The sequence below is a fragment of the Rhinoderma darwinii genome, chromosome 8 (assembly GCF_050947455.1).
Source record: "Rhinoderma darwinii isolate aRhiDar2 chromosome 8, aRhiDar2.hap1, whole genome shotgun sequence".
NCBI classification, from domain to species: domain Eukaryota; kingdom Metazoa; phylum Chordata; class Amphibia; order Anura; family Rhinodermatidae; genus Rhinoderma; species Rhinoderma darwinii.
In genome coordinates this window covers 9534966-9555123 of record NC_134694.1, presented here as the reverse complement: position 1 = coordinate 9555123, position 20158 = coordinate 9534966, and the positions used below count along the sequence as shown (strand labels likewise).

Sequence of the window (20158 nt, the reverse complement as noted above, 5' to 3'; positions counted from 1 at the left end):
GTAAATTCACCTTAAAGGGGTTTTCCAGTTTCATGTCAATAAAGCTTAATCATTGTATAATGAAAAGTTCTGCAACTTTCTAATAAACGTTATGCTTTCATTTTTCATAGATCTCTGCTTGCTGTCATAGAATGGGAACATTTCTATTTCCATCCCAAGACTGAAAAGCTGTACCCACCTAATTTATAATGTATCCAGTCTTGACAATACATCAGCAACAAAAACGTTCTCCTGCGCTGATGTGTCCTGAGTTTGTTACAATGTATCAGTGCAGGTTAAAAGTAATGCAGCAAAAGCTTTACAGTGATGTAGCAAACCGTCGGCAGAGGTTTTAGGTTTTTGAGTGTTCACTTTGGATAAGCTCTAAAGTGGCAGATCCGCTGGCAATCCCATTCTTACTGGCAGACTGTCCACCCAACATCTGCCAGAGGATGATACAATCAACAGTTATCTCACGACTAGGGCCAATGGGGGTGAAAAAAATAAATTTTCATTCACGCTCATGTAATATCTGCCTGCTGAGGTAGAAACCTACAGCGGCTAAACCGCCAAGAATGAAAGGGGCTCAACTACAGATGATTTTGAGGCAAGCTTGATAAGGGGGCCACCGTATACTCTAAGGGTAAGGATCTATGATGCTGTAGGTCCGATTCCATAGAAGTCGGAGTGAGGTTGGGATGATGAGAGTGTGAGTGCGCTAGGCTAATGCTTGGTCTTATACTCAATAAAAGGAGAAAAAAATCATACCTGGGCATAGCGTTGTCTTGTTCTACTCTTGTTCTCTGTTATCAGCCATCCTAGATCATTCTACAATGAGTTACGGCACAGGAGGTATAATCTGCGCGGGGGAAAGTCCTTCCCTGTAATTAAATCCATATATGAAATGTCTTTAGTACTGATAAGCTGAGAGCGATAGACCAATACATCTCAATGTTACTATTAGCATTTTTTTCTGTGTTTAATCGGAACAGAAGGAAATGGGTGTGTTAGGCTGGAACTGCCTGGGAGTAAAGAGCGGCATCTGGAGAAATGGAAAAATAGAGACATATTGAGCCAAAACAATCGCTTTATTACTCATCAAAAATCCCAGCAAGAAATCATGATGCACAAATACAACACTGAGCAGTCACCCAACAAAGACCCTGGGCATGGAGCAAGGAGCGTGCTCGCCATCTGCTGGTCGTATGAGGCTATAGCAATGGGGTTTATCCAATTCTTACTTTGGCCTCCATGGATGTGGGCGTTTATTGTTGCATTCAGCGTTTTCAAGCCAGTTTTTTCCCCACCAGCGACTGGAACATATTAAAAGAAGAAATAGCGGAAATAATAACTATATCCACATTCTTCGGTTTATTCTGGATAGAGAACATTTTTTTCTGCACAGATTTGGACATGTTACTGGTTGGATGGAGAGTGACATAACAAGCAGAATATTTTCTACTTCATACGAACGGTCATTTTTCTTGTAATCTCAGGATGCTATAAACAGGCATAGCAAAAATGTCATTAAACCTAAGTTCCCAAAAGATATATATATATATATATATATATATATATAGTCACCAATCCCCCCCCCCCAGACCCCTGTAAATGACCTATGGCTATTGCATATAGTCCCCTATCTCCATAGGTGCTTTCCGCCCTCAGGAGGGGAAAGTGATGTCGCTGCCCTGCTGCCTTCTGGGAAATTATATTCCTACAAGAAATGGTGTTGGGAAGCTGCTGGAGCATCTGGTTTAGGTTTATTTACAGCAGCCTGTATTACATCTATGGGGCAGTAGGTACAGCCTGTATTCTGCTGATGGACGGCGGAGCTGCAGGAAATTTCAGTTCCTGGTGGCTTCCCTGCTATAGCGTTGGGTCACATAAAAAAAACAATTTCATTCTGATATTAAGCAACTTTTAGGGAATTGCTGTTCTTACAATTCTCACATATATTAAAAAAAGTTGCTCGGTATTAGAAAAATCTCGGCTTTCTTCTGAAAACAGCGCCACAAGCTGTCCACAGGTTGTGTATGGTATCACAGCTCAACCCTGTTCACTTTAATAGAGCTAAGCTGCAATACCAGACACAACCTGTGGATAGAGATGGCGATGTTTCTGGAAGAGAGCAGGCATGTTTTTCTAGCGATAGACAAGTTTTAGGGGGGAATCGTGCGTCACTTAACTAATCTCCCAGGGATTCGATTGGCCAAGGACTTGGGTATTAGATACTAATTTGACCTTTTGCAGGAAAGATACATACATTTCAATAATAATGTTTTGAACCTAACTGAAATCATTCATGAATTCTTCCAATAAGTGCACAGCATATAATATCTCCGGTCTTGGTGGTGAAGGTGTTGAATAAAGACCTGACTACGGAATGGATCGACATAAAGGGTGGTCACTTTGTAAATCCTGAGTTACAGCCTGTATTATACCCCAGAGCTGCTGAATGGTACTGGAAACAGTCAACAAGCTTGTCGCCAGACACCCCCTAAGGCTACGTACACGCAGAGTTTTTTGCAGGCAGAAAATTCTGCCTCAACGTTCCGTTTGGAATTTTGAGGCAGATTTTGATCTGCCTGCACGCCAATTGCCGCGTTTTTCATGGCGTTTTTCACTCGCGCCCATTGAAACGCCGCGAAATACGCTTTCTCTGCCTCCCATTGATGTCAATGGGAGGTCAGGGACGTAAAGCCCGAAGATAGGGCTTGTCGCTTCTTTTACTCGCGAGCGTTTTTTCCGCTCGTGGGAAAAAAAACGCCTCCGCCTCCCATTGAAATCAATGGGAGGTATTCTGACGTTTTTTGGCACGTTTTCCGACACTGTGTGAACAGGGCCTTACAGCTTAGCTGAGCTCCTATAATGCAGGGTCAGTTAGTGTTTCCTTCATCAGATGACCGTACAGTACGGGGTGTAAAGATGACACATTCCAGAATGCAAATCACCACAAAAGATTCTGTGAAGACACTGAACAAGCAGGGAATGCTGGGAGATTTCAGTCCAGCGACCCATGAAATTGTCAAGGAGTTGTCTGGTCATGGGGCGGCTTGCCACACTGATGACCTATCCAGAGGATAACATTAATATATGGTTGGTGGGGGTCCAGACCCCGCACCGATCAGCTGTTTCTGCGTCCAGAGGCAGGCGGAAGCTATGCAGGGGTCAGTGCCGGAAGCAGAAGGCTCCGTAGACTGTATGGCGGCTGTGCTGGGTTACCGCAGCTCTGCTCCTATTCACTGCAGCACGGCCGCTATACAGTGTACAGAGCCTTCTGCTTCCAGCACCGACCCCTGAATAGATTCCGGCAGCCGGAACAGCTGATCGGTGCGGGGTCCAGGTGTCGGAGCCCCACCGATCACATACTGATGACCTATCCACAGGATAGGTCCTCTTTATGACAAACCGCCCCATGACCAGACAGCCCTTTTAATGCAGTTGAGATAGAGAATAGGCTATAGCACATGCTGGACTCAGGATCACTATAAAGAATGTGAAATTATATCTATATATAATGGACATACCGTTTAAAACGCGTCGCTGTAGAATTTCACGAATGGAATCTCTCAGAGGATATACAAGAAACCGGCAAATGTGAAGTACGGACAAAACAGGAGGCAGGGTAGAGAACACAGCAATGTATTTATTCTGTGCCCAGTACACACATAAAAAAACAGCACAGTAATTACAACAATATGTACATGATCCCATAAAACAACACTTCTGTCCAATCAGGATGCTTCTTAGATGTAGGGTTGAGGAGGAATAGGACGGGTCACCCACAAGTGCGATCACCGGATCTGTGGGACGGTAAAGAGAGAAGAATGTGAGCGTCTAACAAGTCCACAATGTAAACCTGGATCACAGTCTACATGATGGTCATCTGTGTCCGATTATTATAGGGGTTGTCCGGGACAAAGAAGGTTCTGATCTTTTTTACAGAAACAGCGCCACTCGTCTAGGGGCTGTGTCTGGTATTGCAGCTTAGCCCCATTTAAGTGAAGCTGCAATATCAGATTCAGTCCATGGAAAAGAGGGGCGCTGTTTCTTTAAAGAGTAGAACCTTTTTTCTAATCTTGGAAAACCCCTTTAATTAGACAATAGATTTGTTATAAGTGGTTATGAGATCGTCAACAGGTCTGTCAGCCCGATGATGGTCTCTCATGAATTTGCGGTCACATCCACTTAAAGGGGTTGTTCACTTTAGAAAACCCATTGTCATATACCAAGTTAGGGGATTCTGACATACAAAGAGAGTCTCTCTCTCTGGAGGACCTGACCTGTCCTGTCCTGCATTACACAGACAACCCATTGATATGAATGAGAAATGTGTAATACTTAAAGGGGTTGTCCGAGATACCAACATTTTTTCAAAAACTCTGTCATACATTACCCCTTATACAGACAACCTAAATAAAGCATTATTTTTTAAAAAAATTCTACTTCGCACATTTCTTCTTTGAATTTAGCACGGTTTGTTTACATGCAGTTCAGCTCTGGTTTGTTGATCTTTCCTTGTTATGAAACTTTTTTCCCGTGCACGCTCCTTGCAGGCTGCAATGAGCGTGCACGTACCTTCCAAGAGTTCACGTGAGCTGTCCTTGCTCCTCCCGCTGACCTCCTTCACTGCACTTGTCTTCTTGCTGACATTCTTGAAGGACGGTGACCGTTCTCCCCCCATTATGTTTTTCACATTTGTTTTCTTTCTCTTTTCAGGTCTATAAACCTCTTCGTGTCTCCCCTCACCCTCGTCCACCCTCCTCTATCTCATGTCTCTCTCCACTAAGGCCATGTTCACACAGAGTTTTTTTGCAGGAAGAATATCTGCCTCAAAATTCCGTCTTGAAGTTTGCGGCAGATTTACCTCTCCCTGCACGTTGATTTTTGCGTCGTTTTTACCCGTTTTTTGTGCGCTGTTTGCGTATTTGTGTGCCGCTTTGTTCGGGGCGTTTTTCGCTTCGTTTATCTTGGCGTTTTTTGCTTGTTTGTTTGCGTCTTTTTTTGCGATGTTTTTTGCTGTGTTTTCCATTGCGTTTATCGTAGCCTTTTTCACGTCGTTTATCATTTCTTTTTTTGCGTCGTTGTTTGCGCCTATTTTTGCTGCGTTTTTCGTTGCGTCTTTCGTGGCGTTTTCCCAGTTGATTTTCGCTGCGTTCTGCGGCGTTTCTCGCGTCTTTTTCCGCTATGTTTTTCGCAGCTTTTTCCGTGGCGTTTATCGTAGCCTTTTTTGCGTCGTTTTTTGCGGTTTTTTTTCTGCGTTTTTCATTGCGTCTTTCGTGTCGTTTTCCCTGTCGTTTTTCGTGGCGTTCTTTGCCTCTTTGTTCGCGGCTTTATTTGTGATGTTTTTCGCGGCATTTATCGTAGCCTTTTCGGCGTTTTTTTTTTGCGTCTGTTTTTTGCGGCATTGTTTGTGGCTTTTTTTGCTGCGTTTTTTGCGTTGTTTTCCGTGGCGTTTTTCGCCCGCGGCAATTGAGCGCCGCAGGCATAAAACAACGCGAAATACGCTTTCTCTGCCTCCCATTGAAGTCAATGGGAGGTCAGAGGCGTAAACGCCCAAAGATGGAGCATGTCGCTTCTTTTTCCCGCAAGGCAGTTTTAATGCTCGATTTTAATGCTTGTTACAACAAATTGCAGCATAAATCACGCACCAAACACGCTTGTACGCATGCATCTACTTGAGTGTAGGTGCATGATAACGCACCAATAGAGGACATGCAGTATGTTTCACGCAGCGGACTCTCGCTGCGTGAAAACGGCCCCATTGAAATAAATGGGTCGTGTGTGCTGTGCGTGGTTTCGACGTGGTGTGAATTGGGCCTTATGCGCGATTTACACTAGCGTGAATCAAGTCTGTGTGCTGTGCTTTGAAAAAACGCACAACACACGCAACCCATTTATTTCAATGGGGCCGTTGACACATGTGTGACTTTTCACGCAGCGAGAGTCCGCTGCGTGAAACATACTGCATGTCCTCTATTGGTGCGTTATCATGCACCTACACTCACATTGAAGTCAATGCATGCGTGAAAACCACAAACAGCACACACGTGTTTGGTGCGTGATTTACACAGCAATTTGTTGTAAAAAAGAAGGTAAAAATGGGCTGGCTTTGTGAGTGCGTGAATAACACATGACAATCGAAAAGCACACTGATGCATAAGGGCGGATTTACACGAGCGTGTGCATTTTGCGCACACAAATACGGTGGCGTTTTGCGTGCGCAAAATGCACTTGACAGCTCCGTGTCATGTTCATACGGATGCGCGGCTGCGGTTTTCGCGCAGCCGCCATCATTATGACACTCTGGATGTTTGTAGCACGTGGTGCTTTTCTGTTTACATTCATTATTTTACTGCTGCTGCGCGAATCACGCTCGTCCCACGGAAGTGCTTCCATGGGATGCGCCTGATTTTCACGCACCTATTGACTTCAATGGGTGCGTGATGCTCGAAAAACGCAGAAATATAGAACATGTCGCGAGTTTACGCAGCGGACTCACGCTGCGTAAAACTCACGGACTGTCTGCACTGCCCCATAGACTTGCATAGGTCTGTGCGACCCGCGTGAATACCACGTGGGTTGCACGGACGTATAGCACAATCGTGTTAATCCGCCCTAACGCAAAAACACGGATGGGATTGACGCAAGTTTTTCACGCGCGGAAAATACACACGCTAGTGTGCATGAAGCCTTACTAATGGACGCTGTTAGACAGTGGCCATTAATAATGCACTAGTAATACATTTTTAAATAAATGAGAAGGACATAGAAAAAATATTGTAATAAAATAACACACACAACACTGGTTAACGATTTTATTAAAAATAAAAAAGGTGTCATTGAAGTAGTCCTTGAACTTGATGTAGTACCAAGGACCCAACCTGTAAAAAACACCTAATAACTAAGAAAAAAAAAAAAAAGAGGGATGCTTAGATACACTGCTCATGTGTGATACTGTTAGACCATGTATCTAAGCCTACCACAAGGTAGCCTTAGTAACATTACCCAAGCAGACAGTGTCACACATGGGCCATGTATCTAAGAATACCACATGTTAGGCTTAGATACAGGGCCCCAAAACACTAATCTTAGGGTATGTTCACACGGCAGCGTCCATAACGGCCGAAATTACGGGGCTGTTTTCAGGAGAAAACAGCCCTGTCGTTTCAGCCGTAACGGCATGTGCAGGCGCTTGAACGCCGCGTCCATTACGGACGTAACTGTAGCTGGTTTTCCATGTAGTCCATGGAAAACGGCTCCATTTACGTCTGAAGAAGTGACATGACACTTCTTTGGCGCGGGCGTCTATTTACGCGCCGTCTTTTGACAGCGACGCGTAAATATACGCCTCGTGTGAACAGACAAACATCAGCCCATTGCTTTCAATGGGCAGATGTTTGCCAACGATTTCAAGCCGTAATTTCGGACGTAATTCGGGGGTTAATACGCCCGAATTACGTCCGTAAATAGGCCGTGTGAACATACCCTTATACAGGAATAAAAAGAATGTCATCTGGGGTCCTGTATCTAAGCCTACATTGTGTTAGGCTTAGATACAAGCTCCATGTGTGACACTGTTTGTTAGACCCTGTATCTAAGCCTAACAATGTAGGCTTAGATACAGGACCCCAGAAGATCTTATCTAGTTCAGGACGGGGCACCGTTTAGCCATTTTTAGCACGTGTTCGTTAAATGGCTATAACTTTTTTATTTGTTGCGCTAACGACGTTATTTTCGCGGCGTTTTTTCCGTAGACAATGCAGGTTTATTTTTTTATCGTTTTTATACACACCTTTTTTGCCATTTTAGAATTTTCATTCATAAAGTTTGAAAATAATAGTAAAAAAAATAAGCTTTTTTACGTTTCAGCTATTTTTTTTGGTAATAACATAGTTTTACCCTAAAATAGACCTTTTATTTGTGATCGTCATTGTCTACCGTAAATTTCTATATATTACATGTCTATATTAGGGTAATTGGGTCAGCGCTAGCGTTACAACAATGATTGACAGGGGGAACGGTATTTTTTTGGGGTGGGTATTTTATGTGTATTTATTATTTAATTTTTTTTTGTACTTTACAATTTTTTTATTATTATTGTCTGTCCCTCAAAGGTCAAAAAAGACCTTTGGGGAACATTATATATTTTTTTTCTTTTTTTTTTACACCATCTTTTCCACTGTAACTGGAGTTGCACAGCAGCCCCAGTTACAGGGGAAATCAGCCCTCTCATAGTGACGATTGTCACTAATAGGGCTGTGCTGGGTCTGATTAGACCCAGCAGCAGCCTGCCACTAACGGTACCCGGTGATCATGTGACCAGTCACATGATCACCGGGAGGAATAGAGACAGCGCCGCTGCTGCTGTCTCTATTCCTATACACAGCGTTCATTGAACGCTGTGTAAAAAGACATCGGAGAAGACAGAAGCAGCGAAAGCTGCTTCTATCTTCTCCTCCGGGTCCCCGGCAGTCACTGACAGCCGGAGACCCGACATTCCCGCAGGTGCCGTCCCTCTTCACTTTTTTCACTGTGAACACGCATAGGCGCGCTCACAGTGAAAAAAAGCTGCATAGGCTGGGCGGGCACCCGCAGAAACGACACGTCTCCAGTGACGTGTCGTGTCCCATCCGAGGTCTCGCTGGGGCGAGACCATGTGATCGGGACACGACACGACAGTGGAGGAGGAAGAAAACGTGACGTCAGAAGACAGGTGATCGGAAGAAAAGAGCTGCCAGAACGGAGAACAGAAGCAAGATTACACAGGTAAGTATATTGGGGAATATTTAATGTGTGTATTGTGTGTTTAACTTTTAAATAAAAATTTATCTCGGACAACCCCTTTAATGTCCCCTATTGTGGCACTGCAGGGAAATTGAACCTTTACTGCAATATTTCTCCATATATTACAGCTAATCGCTGGGGGGTCCCAAGCCGGGGGACACCTTGTGATTAGCTTATTGTCAAAGGACCCTTCTAAAAAGTAGGGATTGTCCAAATAGAAGAACCCCCCTAACGTGCAGACACCTTATAGATCTGTCATAATGGGGTCTATGGTTTTATGCAATAATCACTATATAATAAAAAGTTCTGAAACTTTGTAATATTCTTTGCGGTTCAATTTTTTCGTTATCAAAACCTCTGCTTCCTGTCAGTGAATGGAAACCTTGTTATTTACATCCAGACGCAGAAAACCTGCCCTGGCCATGTCCAGCTCACAGTTACAATGTATCAGGGCTCGCTCCCTCTCTCTGCATCTGTGTCAACTGAACAGGATGTGGACAATGAATGTTTCTCTTCACTGACAACAATCTTAAAAGTGATGAAGAAGTAGAACACAAAGTTAGAAACGTGCAGAACTTTTCATTATACAATGATTGCGCTGGCAGAGACCCTAGTGAAATAGTCACTGTACTTACTGTGTACTTATCCCACTTCTTCTCTGGATCATAGGGCTCCCACCTGCTTGCTGGAAAGATGTGTTTGTTTTTCTCATACCAGCTACGAAGAACAACCTTCCCGGCATGAGACTGAAAGGAGAAAACAACAGCGGAGTTAACATATGTGAAGTAAATGGATAACATTGTTCCAAATGATCAGGGTGTCATCTGACCCTACAGTCCATATAGATGTAAACCAACAATACAACAATGCGTCTCAATGCAGATAGTGGTGGAAGGTGAAGCAGAGCAAACTAGAGATACACAGGAAAAGTAAAGAAGTGATGGAATACAAGAACAGAAAAACAATGTGATAAAGAGGGACCGGGAAAACCAAGCACCCCCCCCCCCCCCTTTCCAGAGATACGGCCCACTGTTGTGTTGGCTCCCTCTATGATAATTTTCTGTAGTTAGCCAACAGGGCGTGAACTACCCTCAAGCTGCCTCGCGCTGATTGGTCAATATCAGAGGCAGGGAAGCTAGCTCCACCCCGTTGGCTAACTAGAGCAAATTGGCATATAGGGACCCAACACAATAGTTTGTAAAAACAAAAAGCAGCGCTGGAATCAGGGAGACCGCGCTATTCCGGTCAGTTACCCAGTTCAACTTATATGACCCAGTGACAGGTCCTCTTTAAGTACACCGGCTCCTACCTCGTCTTTCTCCACTGTGGCATCACTCAACAGACGGACATCTTCGTGCACGTCAAAGTTAAACAGCGGCCCTGGGACCAAATGGAATACACCAAATTATAATTGGCCGTGATAAAGAAATACTAAATATAATAATGTAGTATTAAGGAAATGCTTGATAAGGAAATACTGGGACGATAGACACTGTGGACACACAAGGGGGGGGGGGGGGGTACTATAACATCATTCACAAAGGCCTCAGGAAACAAGAGGAGGAAATGGGCACAGCAATAAACTAGGTTGCTGGAATCGGATTGATTGCTAGGCTCAATAATGATTGCCCAGGTCTCCCATGTGTTCACACTTTCCTATATGTGCTTGAATATTGCAGTATTATGCATAGGCGCTACCAAGTTAACAGTGTGTGCAAGTACAAGCAGCCTGAGACCCGATGTCAACTATGAAGAGGCTGCAGCGCTCCTATGAGCAGCGCGGCTCCTTCAAATAGCTGATCGGCGTGGGTGCTGAGAGTCAGACGCACAATGATCTAATATCGATGGCCTATCCAAGGGATAAGCCATGAATAACTTTAATATGATATAAATGTCTAGTAATTTTCTCCACACGACTTGCTGTGGATGATGTCAGGCTGACCCTTCCTGCGGAGTATGTTTATTGCCTGTGACATGCATGCTGCTGCACAGAGTACAGCATGCAGCCTCTCCTGTGCCTTCAGTCTGGCATCTGTGATTTTCCAGTTACCTGCTCCCAATTTGGAATTATGTATATAACTATAGCTTCTGACACCACATCTCCCTATATAATGGGGAAGAAATCATGGGACTACTGCCGGCAGATAGTGATTTCCACATTCAAGATGGAAGACATAACTGGATTACTCTTTTCTTAAAAGAAAGTGGGGGTTGATTTAATGTGTCAAAGTTTCGTCTTTTAATATCGCATTTTTATGACTGTAGCAGCTTCTATTGTGAGACGTGAAGGCTTTTACATTCTGCCACTCAGGTTTCTGCAGGTGTTATAATTCGGGTCCCCTAGTAAGAGATGATAGTCACACAGATTATATTCATTACTTACCACTTTTACCTCTGGCCTTCGTCACAATAAAATCATAAAAACTGTGATGCTGGTGGGTAAAGAAAAGAGAGACGTAAACAGGAGGTCTGGATGGTGTAGTCGGCCTGGAGCGAAGACGGTACGTGCAGCATTGCTAACGTCTATGAGAAGCCCCTTGGCCTCTGCATACCGGAAGTAAAAGGGTTAATAAATCCTGCTAAGCCAATCGATGGCTGTACATATTAAACACGGTAGGTACAAGCAGAAAGACACTTTCATTTCCTCTTATATTTATGTAACATTGGGAATGGACGGTATAATGACACTCGTGTTGTGGGGCTTTTTATGGGATCGGAGTTGGTCGGATCTCAAGGTCATGTGCTTGTAACGTCAAGGTCATTTGCTTGTAACGTACAGAGCCGTACAAGATGTGTCCACAATGAAGGAACCACAGATTAAAAGCATAGAATATACTCACGTGTGGGATGATCAGATCTTCTTTAATGTACATAAGCTGCTCCACGCCTGCCGACCTGTAGGATTTACCAACCAGAAACAAAACGTTATTCAATCGTCTACAACCTGCGGCTGTCGGGGAGTGCTGGGAGTTGTAGTTTCCCAGAGAGCACTGGTCTACAGGAAACTAGAGCTTTACATCAGGGAAGTAGAAACTCTTTACAGTCAGTCATATTAAACTATTCAGACTGCTGGTGAACATAGACTTCCATATTATAGAACTGCCGGATTATTGGAATCTCTCCAACCCGCCATATTCTGGCAATGGAGAAGTCAAAATCCATGCACCTTCTCTGTCAGTCAGTAGATTGAGGCTGTTTTAGGACGGCCTGTCTCTACTCGTCCGTACACAAAATACAGGGTTCCGTAAACAGCAACCTGCAAGGCAATGTCAGTCGATCCGTCAGTGCTCACCTGAGCTCACTGAAGTCCTTACGCAGAATCTCCAAGGCTTTCTGCAGGAATTGTTGTATGGTGTTCCCTTTCTTCATCTACAAACATGAAGAAATAGTTTAGACATGCAAAGAGTCAATAAAGCTCACAGTGTAACTAAACTTTTAAAAAACTTGACATGTCAGAAGTTTTGATCGGTGGGGGTCCGAGCACGGAGACCCCCACCGATGGGATGAGCGCTGTGCCACTACATTTCTGATTGGCTTTCCTCTGAAAGCCAAGCGAGTGGCGTACAGACTCATAGACTTTCTATCCGTACACCACTCAGAGGAAAGCCAATCAGAAAGTGAGCAGCGCAGCGATCACCTGAGGAATCCTGCGGCTTTGTTTTAGCGATCGGTGGGGGTCTCAGTGCTTGGACCCTTACTGATCAAAACTACAGATATGTAAACATTTTAAAAGTTTAATTACACTTTGATCGTCGTATAGTGAAAACTTCTGCAATTATATAATATACTTTCCGTCTAAATTGCTCACCATTCTTAACGTCTCTGCTTGCTGGCAGTGAACGGTAACACTACTATTTACATTCCAGAGATGAAAACCTTTACTGATATAAAACTTCTCATAGCTGGGGGGTTTGTTACAATTGTATACAGTTTAGACCATCTTCTGGACTCCAGACTGACACATTTTTAACCTACACTCATACATTGTAGAAAACTACCAAAACTGTGCGGCTGACGTCTTAACATCGCAGGATTGATAAGGATGGATTTAGTAAACCCTCAGCTGAGAATGATTTGGTCTCTAGGGCTTTTTAGCCTCTGAATGTTCCCATTCACTGACAGCAAACAGAAATCTTGGAAATGGTGAGATACTGAAAAGAGAAAGCTTAATTCACATAAAAGCGAACAACCCCTTCAAGTTTTTGTTAGTTTTTTTTGTAAGACCCATTCTCCCCAATAAAGAGTAGATAGTCTGATTACCAGGGATGGTGGGCGCTTACCTTCACTGTCCTGCGGTGTCCAGAGCCGTCCCAGTAGCTGAAGGTTATCTCAATTTCCTCACCTGTATAGAGGAGGGGAGAATCTGAATCTAATATCTTCATGGAAATCCCTACACGTCACGTCACCTTTCAAGTTCACACTTAAGGCCCTTTTACAATTAACAGGAAAACGAGCGTTCACAGAAAACGTGTTCCGATCACTGCCCTGTATAAACAGAGCAACTATCAGTCGATGAACCAGCTTGTTTATTGGCTGATTGCATCGTTTATGCTGCAAGAAATATTATGGTTGTCGGCAGCACACGGTGTAAACAGGGAGATGCGCTGCCGTCATAATAGAAATATATAGGGATGAGCGATCGTAGTAACGAGCCCTCGTCCCCACACATTACTGATCATAGATCCATGTGAAAGGAGCAAACGAGCGCCGATCAACGAGCTGTCTCATTGATCGGCGCTCGTTTACGCGGCCCACGTAAGAGGTCACTTACTCTTGATCTTTTCTTGCTTGCGCTCCCACTCCTGTCTTAGTTCTTCTCGAAGACGGTTTTCTTCTTCCTGATAATGGGAAAGCAGGTGATGAGGCAGTTGTAACATGCCTGAGGCCCCATGCACACCAACGTGTTTTTGCGGCCGCAATTCACCCACAAATCTGCAGGGAATTGTTGTCCCTTTAATTTCTTTGGGCCCATGCGTGGTTTCAACGGTCCGTGAATTGCCCGGGAGCCTGGACCGCAAAAGGATAGGACATGTCTTATTACGGCTGTATTTTGCGGTCCAGGCTCATAGAAATGAATGCACATGGCCATGTGCACGGCCCGCGATTTGCGAGCGGCCCACGGGTGACACTACGCAGCCGTCCGAGCCGCAAATCACGGCCGTCCACAACACTACGGTCGTGTGCATGAGGCCTTAGGCTACGTACCACAGCTTAATCTCTACACAACCAGGTACCTCCAGGTAAGCGTTTCACCTTTGCCCTGGCCTTAAAGGGGGTTTCCAGGTCTTATGAATTGGTAACTTTGCAAATAGCAAACTTCTTGATATACTTGCCACACCAATCTCTTACGGTTTCCCCGCTGCTACTCTATTTTCAATGGTGCGTTATAATATGGCGTTAGATGCATTACCCAATGGATGGCTGACGGTTTCAAGTGCCATAGAGATGTGGTGTGAGGAGGTGGCGTCATCACATCACAATGCACCAAGAAAAGTAAGGAATCAGTAAAGTAAGTATACATAGAAGTTTGTTATTTTTGTTTTAAATCCATACTTCATTTACACCAGTTCTGAATGCAGCCTGCAGTGTAAAGAATGGAGGTTTTTGACTCTGCTTGTCAATAAATTCATAGATAACTTGTAGTTGCGTCACCATTACTCTTCACACAAGATGGAGTCATACATTCCATTATGTTCATACACCGGCGGCTTCTTTACCTCTCGATCTCTGTCTGGCAGGAAACTTGTGTCTACATCGGGATTCTTTCCCAGCTTCTTCTTCTTCTTGGGCAGCTCTAGAACTAATGGGAATGTGGACGAAATCATTATCTGTGTGACGGATAAAGAATGAGATAATAACAGTAAGATTCCTTAAATCTGGCATCAATGTGACCCAGCAAGTGCCAGATTATCAAGTATTCCAGATTATCGGACAGTCATACATAACTATATTATACAGATTATCACATTTCTAGATAACTGGACGCTGGAATAATGGAATTTATTGTGCAACTTTTTAACGCTGCAAAGGTAACGTAAAGCCAATAATAAATTCCCCCTATGTACTTTATAGATCCTACCTTCCTTTTCGGGCTCGTCCTCCTCCAGATCATCTTCATCCTCCTCCTCGTCTTCTTCATCGTCATCCACGTTGAAGGACAAGCTGGCTATTTTCCTCTTCTGTTCTTTCTTCCTCTCCCGCTCCCTCTGTTTCTCCAGCTTCCTATGTGGACAGGAGAAGGAACGATGAATGATGACGTAATATACAGCAAAGGATTCCACAGCCCACCAGGTCACTCAGCAGAATCTGATGGGAGTGATTATAATCTCTGTACAATTCTGAGGATTATGTTGGCGCTATACAGATAATTATATGAATCCCTATAACCAACATTGAGCATTTGCGCCAATAACAATAGAATTCCTTTAATCTGGCATCTATGGGACTGGGTAGGTGGCGGATTATCAGACGATCATAGAATACAATGATTATATCACTTTTGTGTAATCAGAGGGATTTTCGTGATTGGTTTTCTCTGCCCAGGCTCCTAATTCTGGTATGCTGGAAACAAGTGCCAGATTTAGGCCGGGTTCCCATAGGTCGGATACGCTGCGTAAAAACTACACGGCGCATCCAACCTGGAACCTGCTGCACCTTCCGCAGCGCTTGGAAAAAGAAAAAAAGCGTTGATACTTAGCTCCTCCCTCTTCTCTGCTCGTAGTCCGGCCTCCTACAATGACGTTGCAGGCCATGTAACCCTGCAGCCTGTGATTGGCTGCAGCAGTCACATGGGATGAAACGTCAAGCCAGGAGACCGGACTGCAAGAAGAATGAGAGCATTCGGGGTAGGTATGTTGTTTTTTTTTTTTTCTGGAGTTGTGATTTTTGCGGCGTAATCGATTATGCAGCAAAAGTCGCAACACTTGGCTTTCTGTTGCGGGATTTGCATCCCCATTGAATTCAATAGGGGAAACCTGCAACAAAAAAAATCAATAAAAACGCAGTATAAATTGACATGCTGTGGAATTAAATTCCGCACCGCCGGTCAATTTATTAACGTTTACGCTGCGTTTTTTTCCCCGCAGCGTGGGCATGAGATTTACTAAATCTCATCCACTTTGCTGCTACTGTAAATGCTGTGGAATTTCTGCACAAAATTCCGTTGTGGAAATTCCGCAGCGTTTACGCTACATGGTAACCCGGCCTAAAGGAATTTCACCGTCATCAGTGTTACCCGGAATGATGTCATGTCTGTAGGTAGCAGGACGTGTTATTCCGGACAGGTGAATATATCCCACGTACTCACAGCTGGAGGTCTTTGAACTGCTCTTTTTTGGCCAGTTGCTTCTCCCTCTCTTTCACCAGGGCCTCCTGTTTGGCTTTCATGTCATTAAGAGTCACCAAACCTGTAGGAGAAAAAAAAAAAAGAGAATTCCACTGACACTATACAGTAAAAATCCTTTAATCCGGCAACTATGAAAGGCGCTGGTTCCTTTAATCCGAACCTGAAAAGCGCTGGATTATGAGATTTTATAGAAGCTTATAAACAACTCACTTGTAGAGGTCCAAAATAAAACCTACAGATTAGAGCAGTGACTTTCCAGCTGTCAGAGCATGCTGGGAGTTGTAGTTTTGCAGCAGCTGGAGTCACAGAATTAAAATAATTTCCTGTCCATACTGCTGTAAACAGCGCCTTTGTCCAGCAGATGGCGTCAGCAGGGAAATAGTGGGAGTTTGACTCACATGGGGCTGGGTCTTTAGACAGGGAATTAAGATAATATTAAAGAGATTCTGTCACCAGACTTCCCCACTACAAATCCTGGTTTGCTGTCAATGAATGGAAACATTCTTGTTTACATCCAGAGACTGAAAAACCACATACTGCCCTGTCCTGAATCCTGCTCACATAGTTCTTGGTTCGTAACTAAACAAAGCTCTGATACTGATGCAATAAAGGGCGTAGGTATAGGGGGTGCAGAAGTGGTAGCATCATCTGGGCATTTCTTCCTGAGGGGCCCCAACAGCTCCTCTGCCGCCTAAGAGGAAAACATTGTAAATAGCATAAGTGGGGGGCATTTTACAGATTTTGCATTGGTGCCCAGGAGCTTCAAGCTAAAGGGACTGTCCAGTCCTAAAAAAAATTATCTTTGGTGGTGGTCCGAATCCCAGCACCCCCACTTCAGCTGATTGGCACCCTTGCCGATCAGCTGTTTTGAAGGGGCCAGTGCTTTTCCTTCATTACTGTCACTGCTCGTACTGTCAATCGCCTTCTCCCATACTGTGACCCTCCGCTACAAGTCTGTCCGGGATTCACAGTACGAGCAGATAAGGAATGAACGGGAAGCAGCGCTCGTACAAGAACTGCGGCCCCTTCAAAACAGCTGATCGGCGGTATCCTGAGGATAGGCCATCAATTTTTTTTAAGACTGGAAATAAGGTCCTTTGACACGGGCCGATGATCGGGGGAAGGGAATGCTCGTTCCTGATCATCGGCCCATCAACCAGCTGACAAATGAGCTAAACATTCATTTGTCGGCTAATTTGCGCCTTTTATGTGGCAGTGAAAATCATTGTTGTCGGCGGCAGATCTCACCGTGTTTACAGGGAACGTGCTGACGACAATGATGCAAACAGTAAGGCGACGAACAATCTTGATCAGTGATTGCTCCGTGTAAAGGCAACTGAAGCACTGATCGCCGCGCTGTATCGTGGATCGGCAGAAATGCCGGGATATAGAGACCCTTCTGCTTCTGTCTGCAGTGACTGTTACTGTGTATCAGCTGGAGACGATCGGGACAGGTTCTCAGCCTGGCAGACATAACATAAGTCTATACTCACCCACGGTGCTGGACTTCAGCTCGGCCTCCACGGCGTCATAATGGGCAGAGAATTTCTTGTTAATATTTGCTTTAACCACATTCTCCTGTAAGATGGAAAAAGTGGAAATGAAATATTTTTCTTCACATTACACCCCCACCATAACGTACGCAGCCCCCCCCCCGCACAGTATTTATGGGTCCTGTCATGTGACAACTCAAATAGGTTTTATGTAAATGAACATGAAAAGTTCTGTAACTTTTAACAAAGTTTGTTTTTCAATTCTTTATCATTTTCAAATTCTCTGCTTGCTGTCAGTGAATGAAAACATTCCAGCTTACATCCATAGGCTGATAACTTGTCCAGATCTTGACCAAACAGCTCAGTTGTACATGAACAAAACAGGTTTTCAGCCTCTGAATATAAACAAGAACGGGGGAGATTTACCGAGCAAAATGCACCCGAAAACTAAAATGGGAAGAACGCCAACAAAGAGATGGCAAACGAAAGAGAAAAGCGTCTAAGGCTAAATTCACATCACCGTTTTTCATTTCCGTTATTCTGTTCTGTCATAGCAGCAAAAATGATGATGGTGACCGGTCCGTTGCATGATGGACACCAAGCAGTTCCCGACAAAACCCACTGACAGGTTGCTGCCATAATATAACGGGATTTTCAGCAGAATCTGCGATGGAGATGTGAACTTAATCATACATGTCTAGCAAGATGCGCCAAATTTCTCACACCGCGTGCGCCACGGTCATAAATTTGGCGCAGTTTGTGCCAGTCTGGTCTAGCTTTACAGTGCCTATCTTTAAGGCAGTATTAATAAAAGGCCCAATGTTTCCATTCACAGACAGCAAGCAGAGATGTGGAAAAGTTGCAGACATTTACATACAACCGGAAACCCCAGTGGAATTGCTGTACAAATGGTTAGCAAGCTCTAAAGCTTTTGTGGTACTACAACTCCCAGTATATCCTCACAGGTGTTGTAGTTTCACAACATCTGGAGGGCTGTGGGTTGTAGTTGCGGCGGTCTCGCCGTTACCTCCGCTATCTTTTGCTTCATTTGCTCCAGTTGCTCCCGCTGTTTCTCCCGTTTCTTCATGAGCTGCATGGCTCTCCCGGCCTCGCTGGCCGCCCCCTTGTATTGCGCCATGTCCGTATACCGAGCGCCACTAACACCGGAGAACACAACAACAAACCACCGCTACTTCAGCCTGGAGCTTCTGCTAACCGGTGACGTCATCAGTCAGCGACGGTACTCCCGGTCACTAGGAGGAAAGCTGCGCTGTACTAGCTTGTCTGCATTACAAGCGCCATCTTGTGGTAGACCAGCTGCAGACTATAGATGCCTGTATTTCAAGCTGTAGGAAAATTTAGTGGACATAATGAGACTTGTAGTTCCACGGCAGTTGGAAAGCCCATGCGCCTCCCTCGTCATGTTCCGAAATGAGACCTTTCATGTTATCTTATGGTTTCTTATTTACTGATATAATTGTAAATAATTGTATAATTGATATAAATGGCGCGTGTCCCAAGTGGTTCATTAATGGTCCAGTTCTAGATTGTGTCAGTAAAAGAGGGCGCTATGAAATGTTCCACACCAAGTGTTAATTTTTATTTCCTTCCTAGCCAGAAAAATATAACATTATAATAAAAAAAGAAAACACAAACAAACAAACAAACTAGGCTCTACATAGAAGCCAACACCTATGTATAGTACTCCACTATATTAGTAAACTGAAAAACGGCTGTTAACAGCAACGGGTACAACTTGGCACTGTTCTTATCATGCGTCATATACCCATATAGGTAGGCACCTTGCTGGGAGCTGACAATTATATAGCAAATGCCCATGGCTTAGCTGAAAGCAGAATGACCAGCCATAGGCTAATTCCAGACTGCGGCAATATGGGTGCATTTTAGGGAACATATTTCACCCACAACAACCCACACCCCAAACAATTTTACCAAACAGAATTTAGCTGACCAGGGTCTATATTCCCTCCAGTAGACCTGTATAGGGTTTGTTTGGAATAGGCCTAAGGCCCAGACATATAAGTCTTTCTACTAAAGTATACAAATATATGCATTAAGGTTTCCATAGGAGTCTATAGGGCAAAAGACTCTCCTCAAGACAAACGATTGGTAAGGTATTGAATAGTATAGCCGGCTGTACTAATCACATTAACCCCTTAATGACCGGGCATGTTTGTACCTTAATGACCAAGCCAGATTTGTCAAATCTGGTATGTCTGACTTTATCAGAGAATAACTCTGTGAAAGTTTTGAATATCCAAGTAATTCTGACATTGTTTTTTCGTCACATGTTGTACTTTATTTTAGTGGTAAAAGTAGACTGATACGATTTGCGGAAATTAATTAAAAAATAGAAAAATTGAAATTTTGTAAAAATTACCATTTTCCCCTATTTTTAACTGCAATATGTCACATATGTACACACATACTGCACAATTTTTTTAATTAAATATATATTTCTATCTCTTTACTCCATTTTGGCAGCACTTTTGAAAAAATAAAATAAATTTTCACCAATTTAGAGGACTTA

The 20158-nt window shown here is 43.9% G+C and overlaps 1 protein-coding gene across 1 annotated transcript; it reads right to left on the bottom strand.

The window, feature by feature from the left end:
* Positions 1-3608: 3608 nt before the first annotated feature.
* FAM50A (family with sequence similarity 50 member A) lies at positions 3609-18850 on the bottom strand. The gene is made up of 13 exons (XM_075834155.1): positions 18635-18850; positions 17608-17692; positions 16076-16175; positions 14849-14991; positions 14487-14569; positions 13541-13607; positions 13050-13111; positions 12062-12138; positions 11610-11664; positions 11153-11201; positions 10079-10149; positions 9405-9515; positions 3609-3785 (listed from the first exon to the last, which is right to left on the bottom strand). Exons 1-13 carry the CDS (start codon positions 18743-18745, stop codon positions 3777-3779), a joined length of 1023 nt encoding a protein of 340 aa, XP_075690270.1. The 5' UTR covers positions 18746-18850; the 3' UTR covers positions 3609-3776.
* Positions 18851-20158: the final 1308 nt, after the last annotated feature.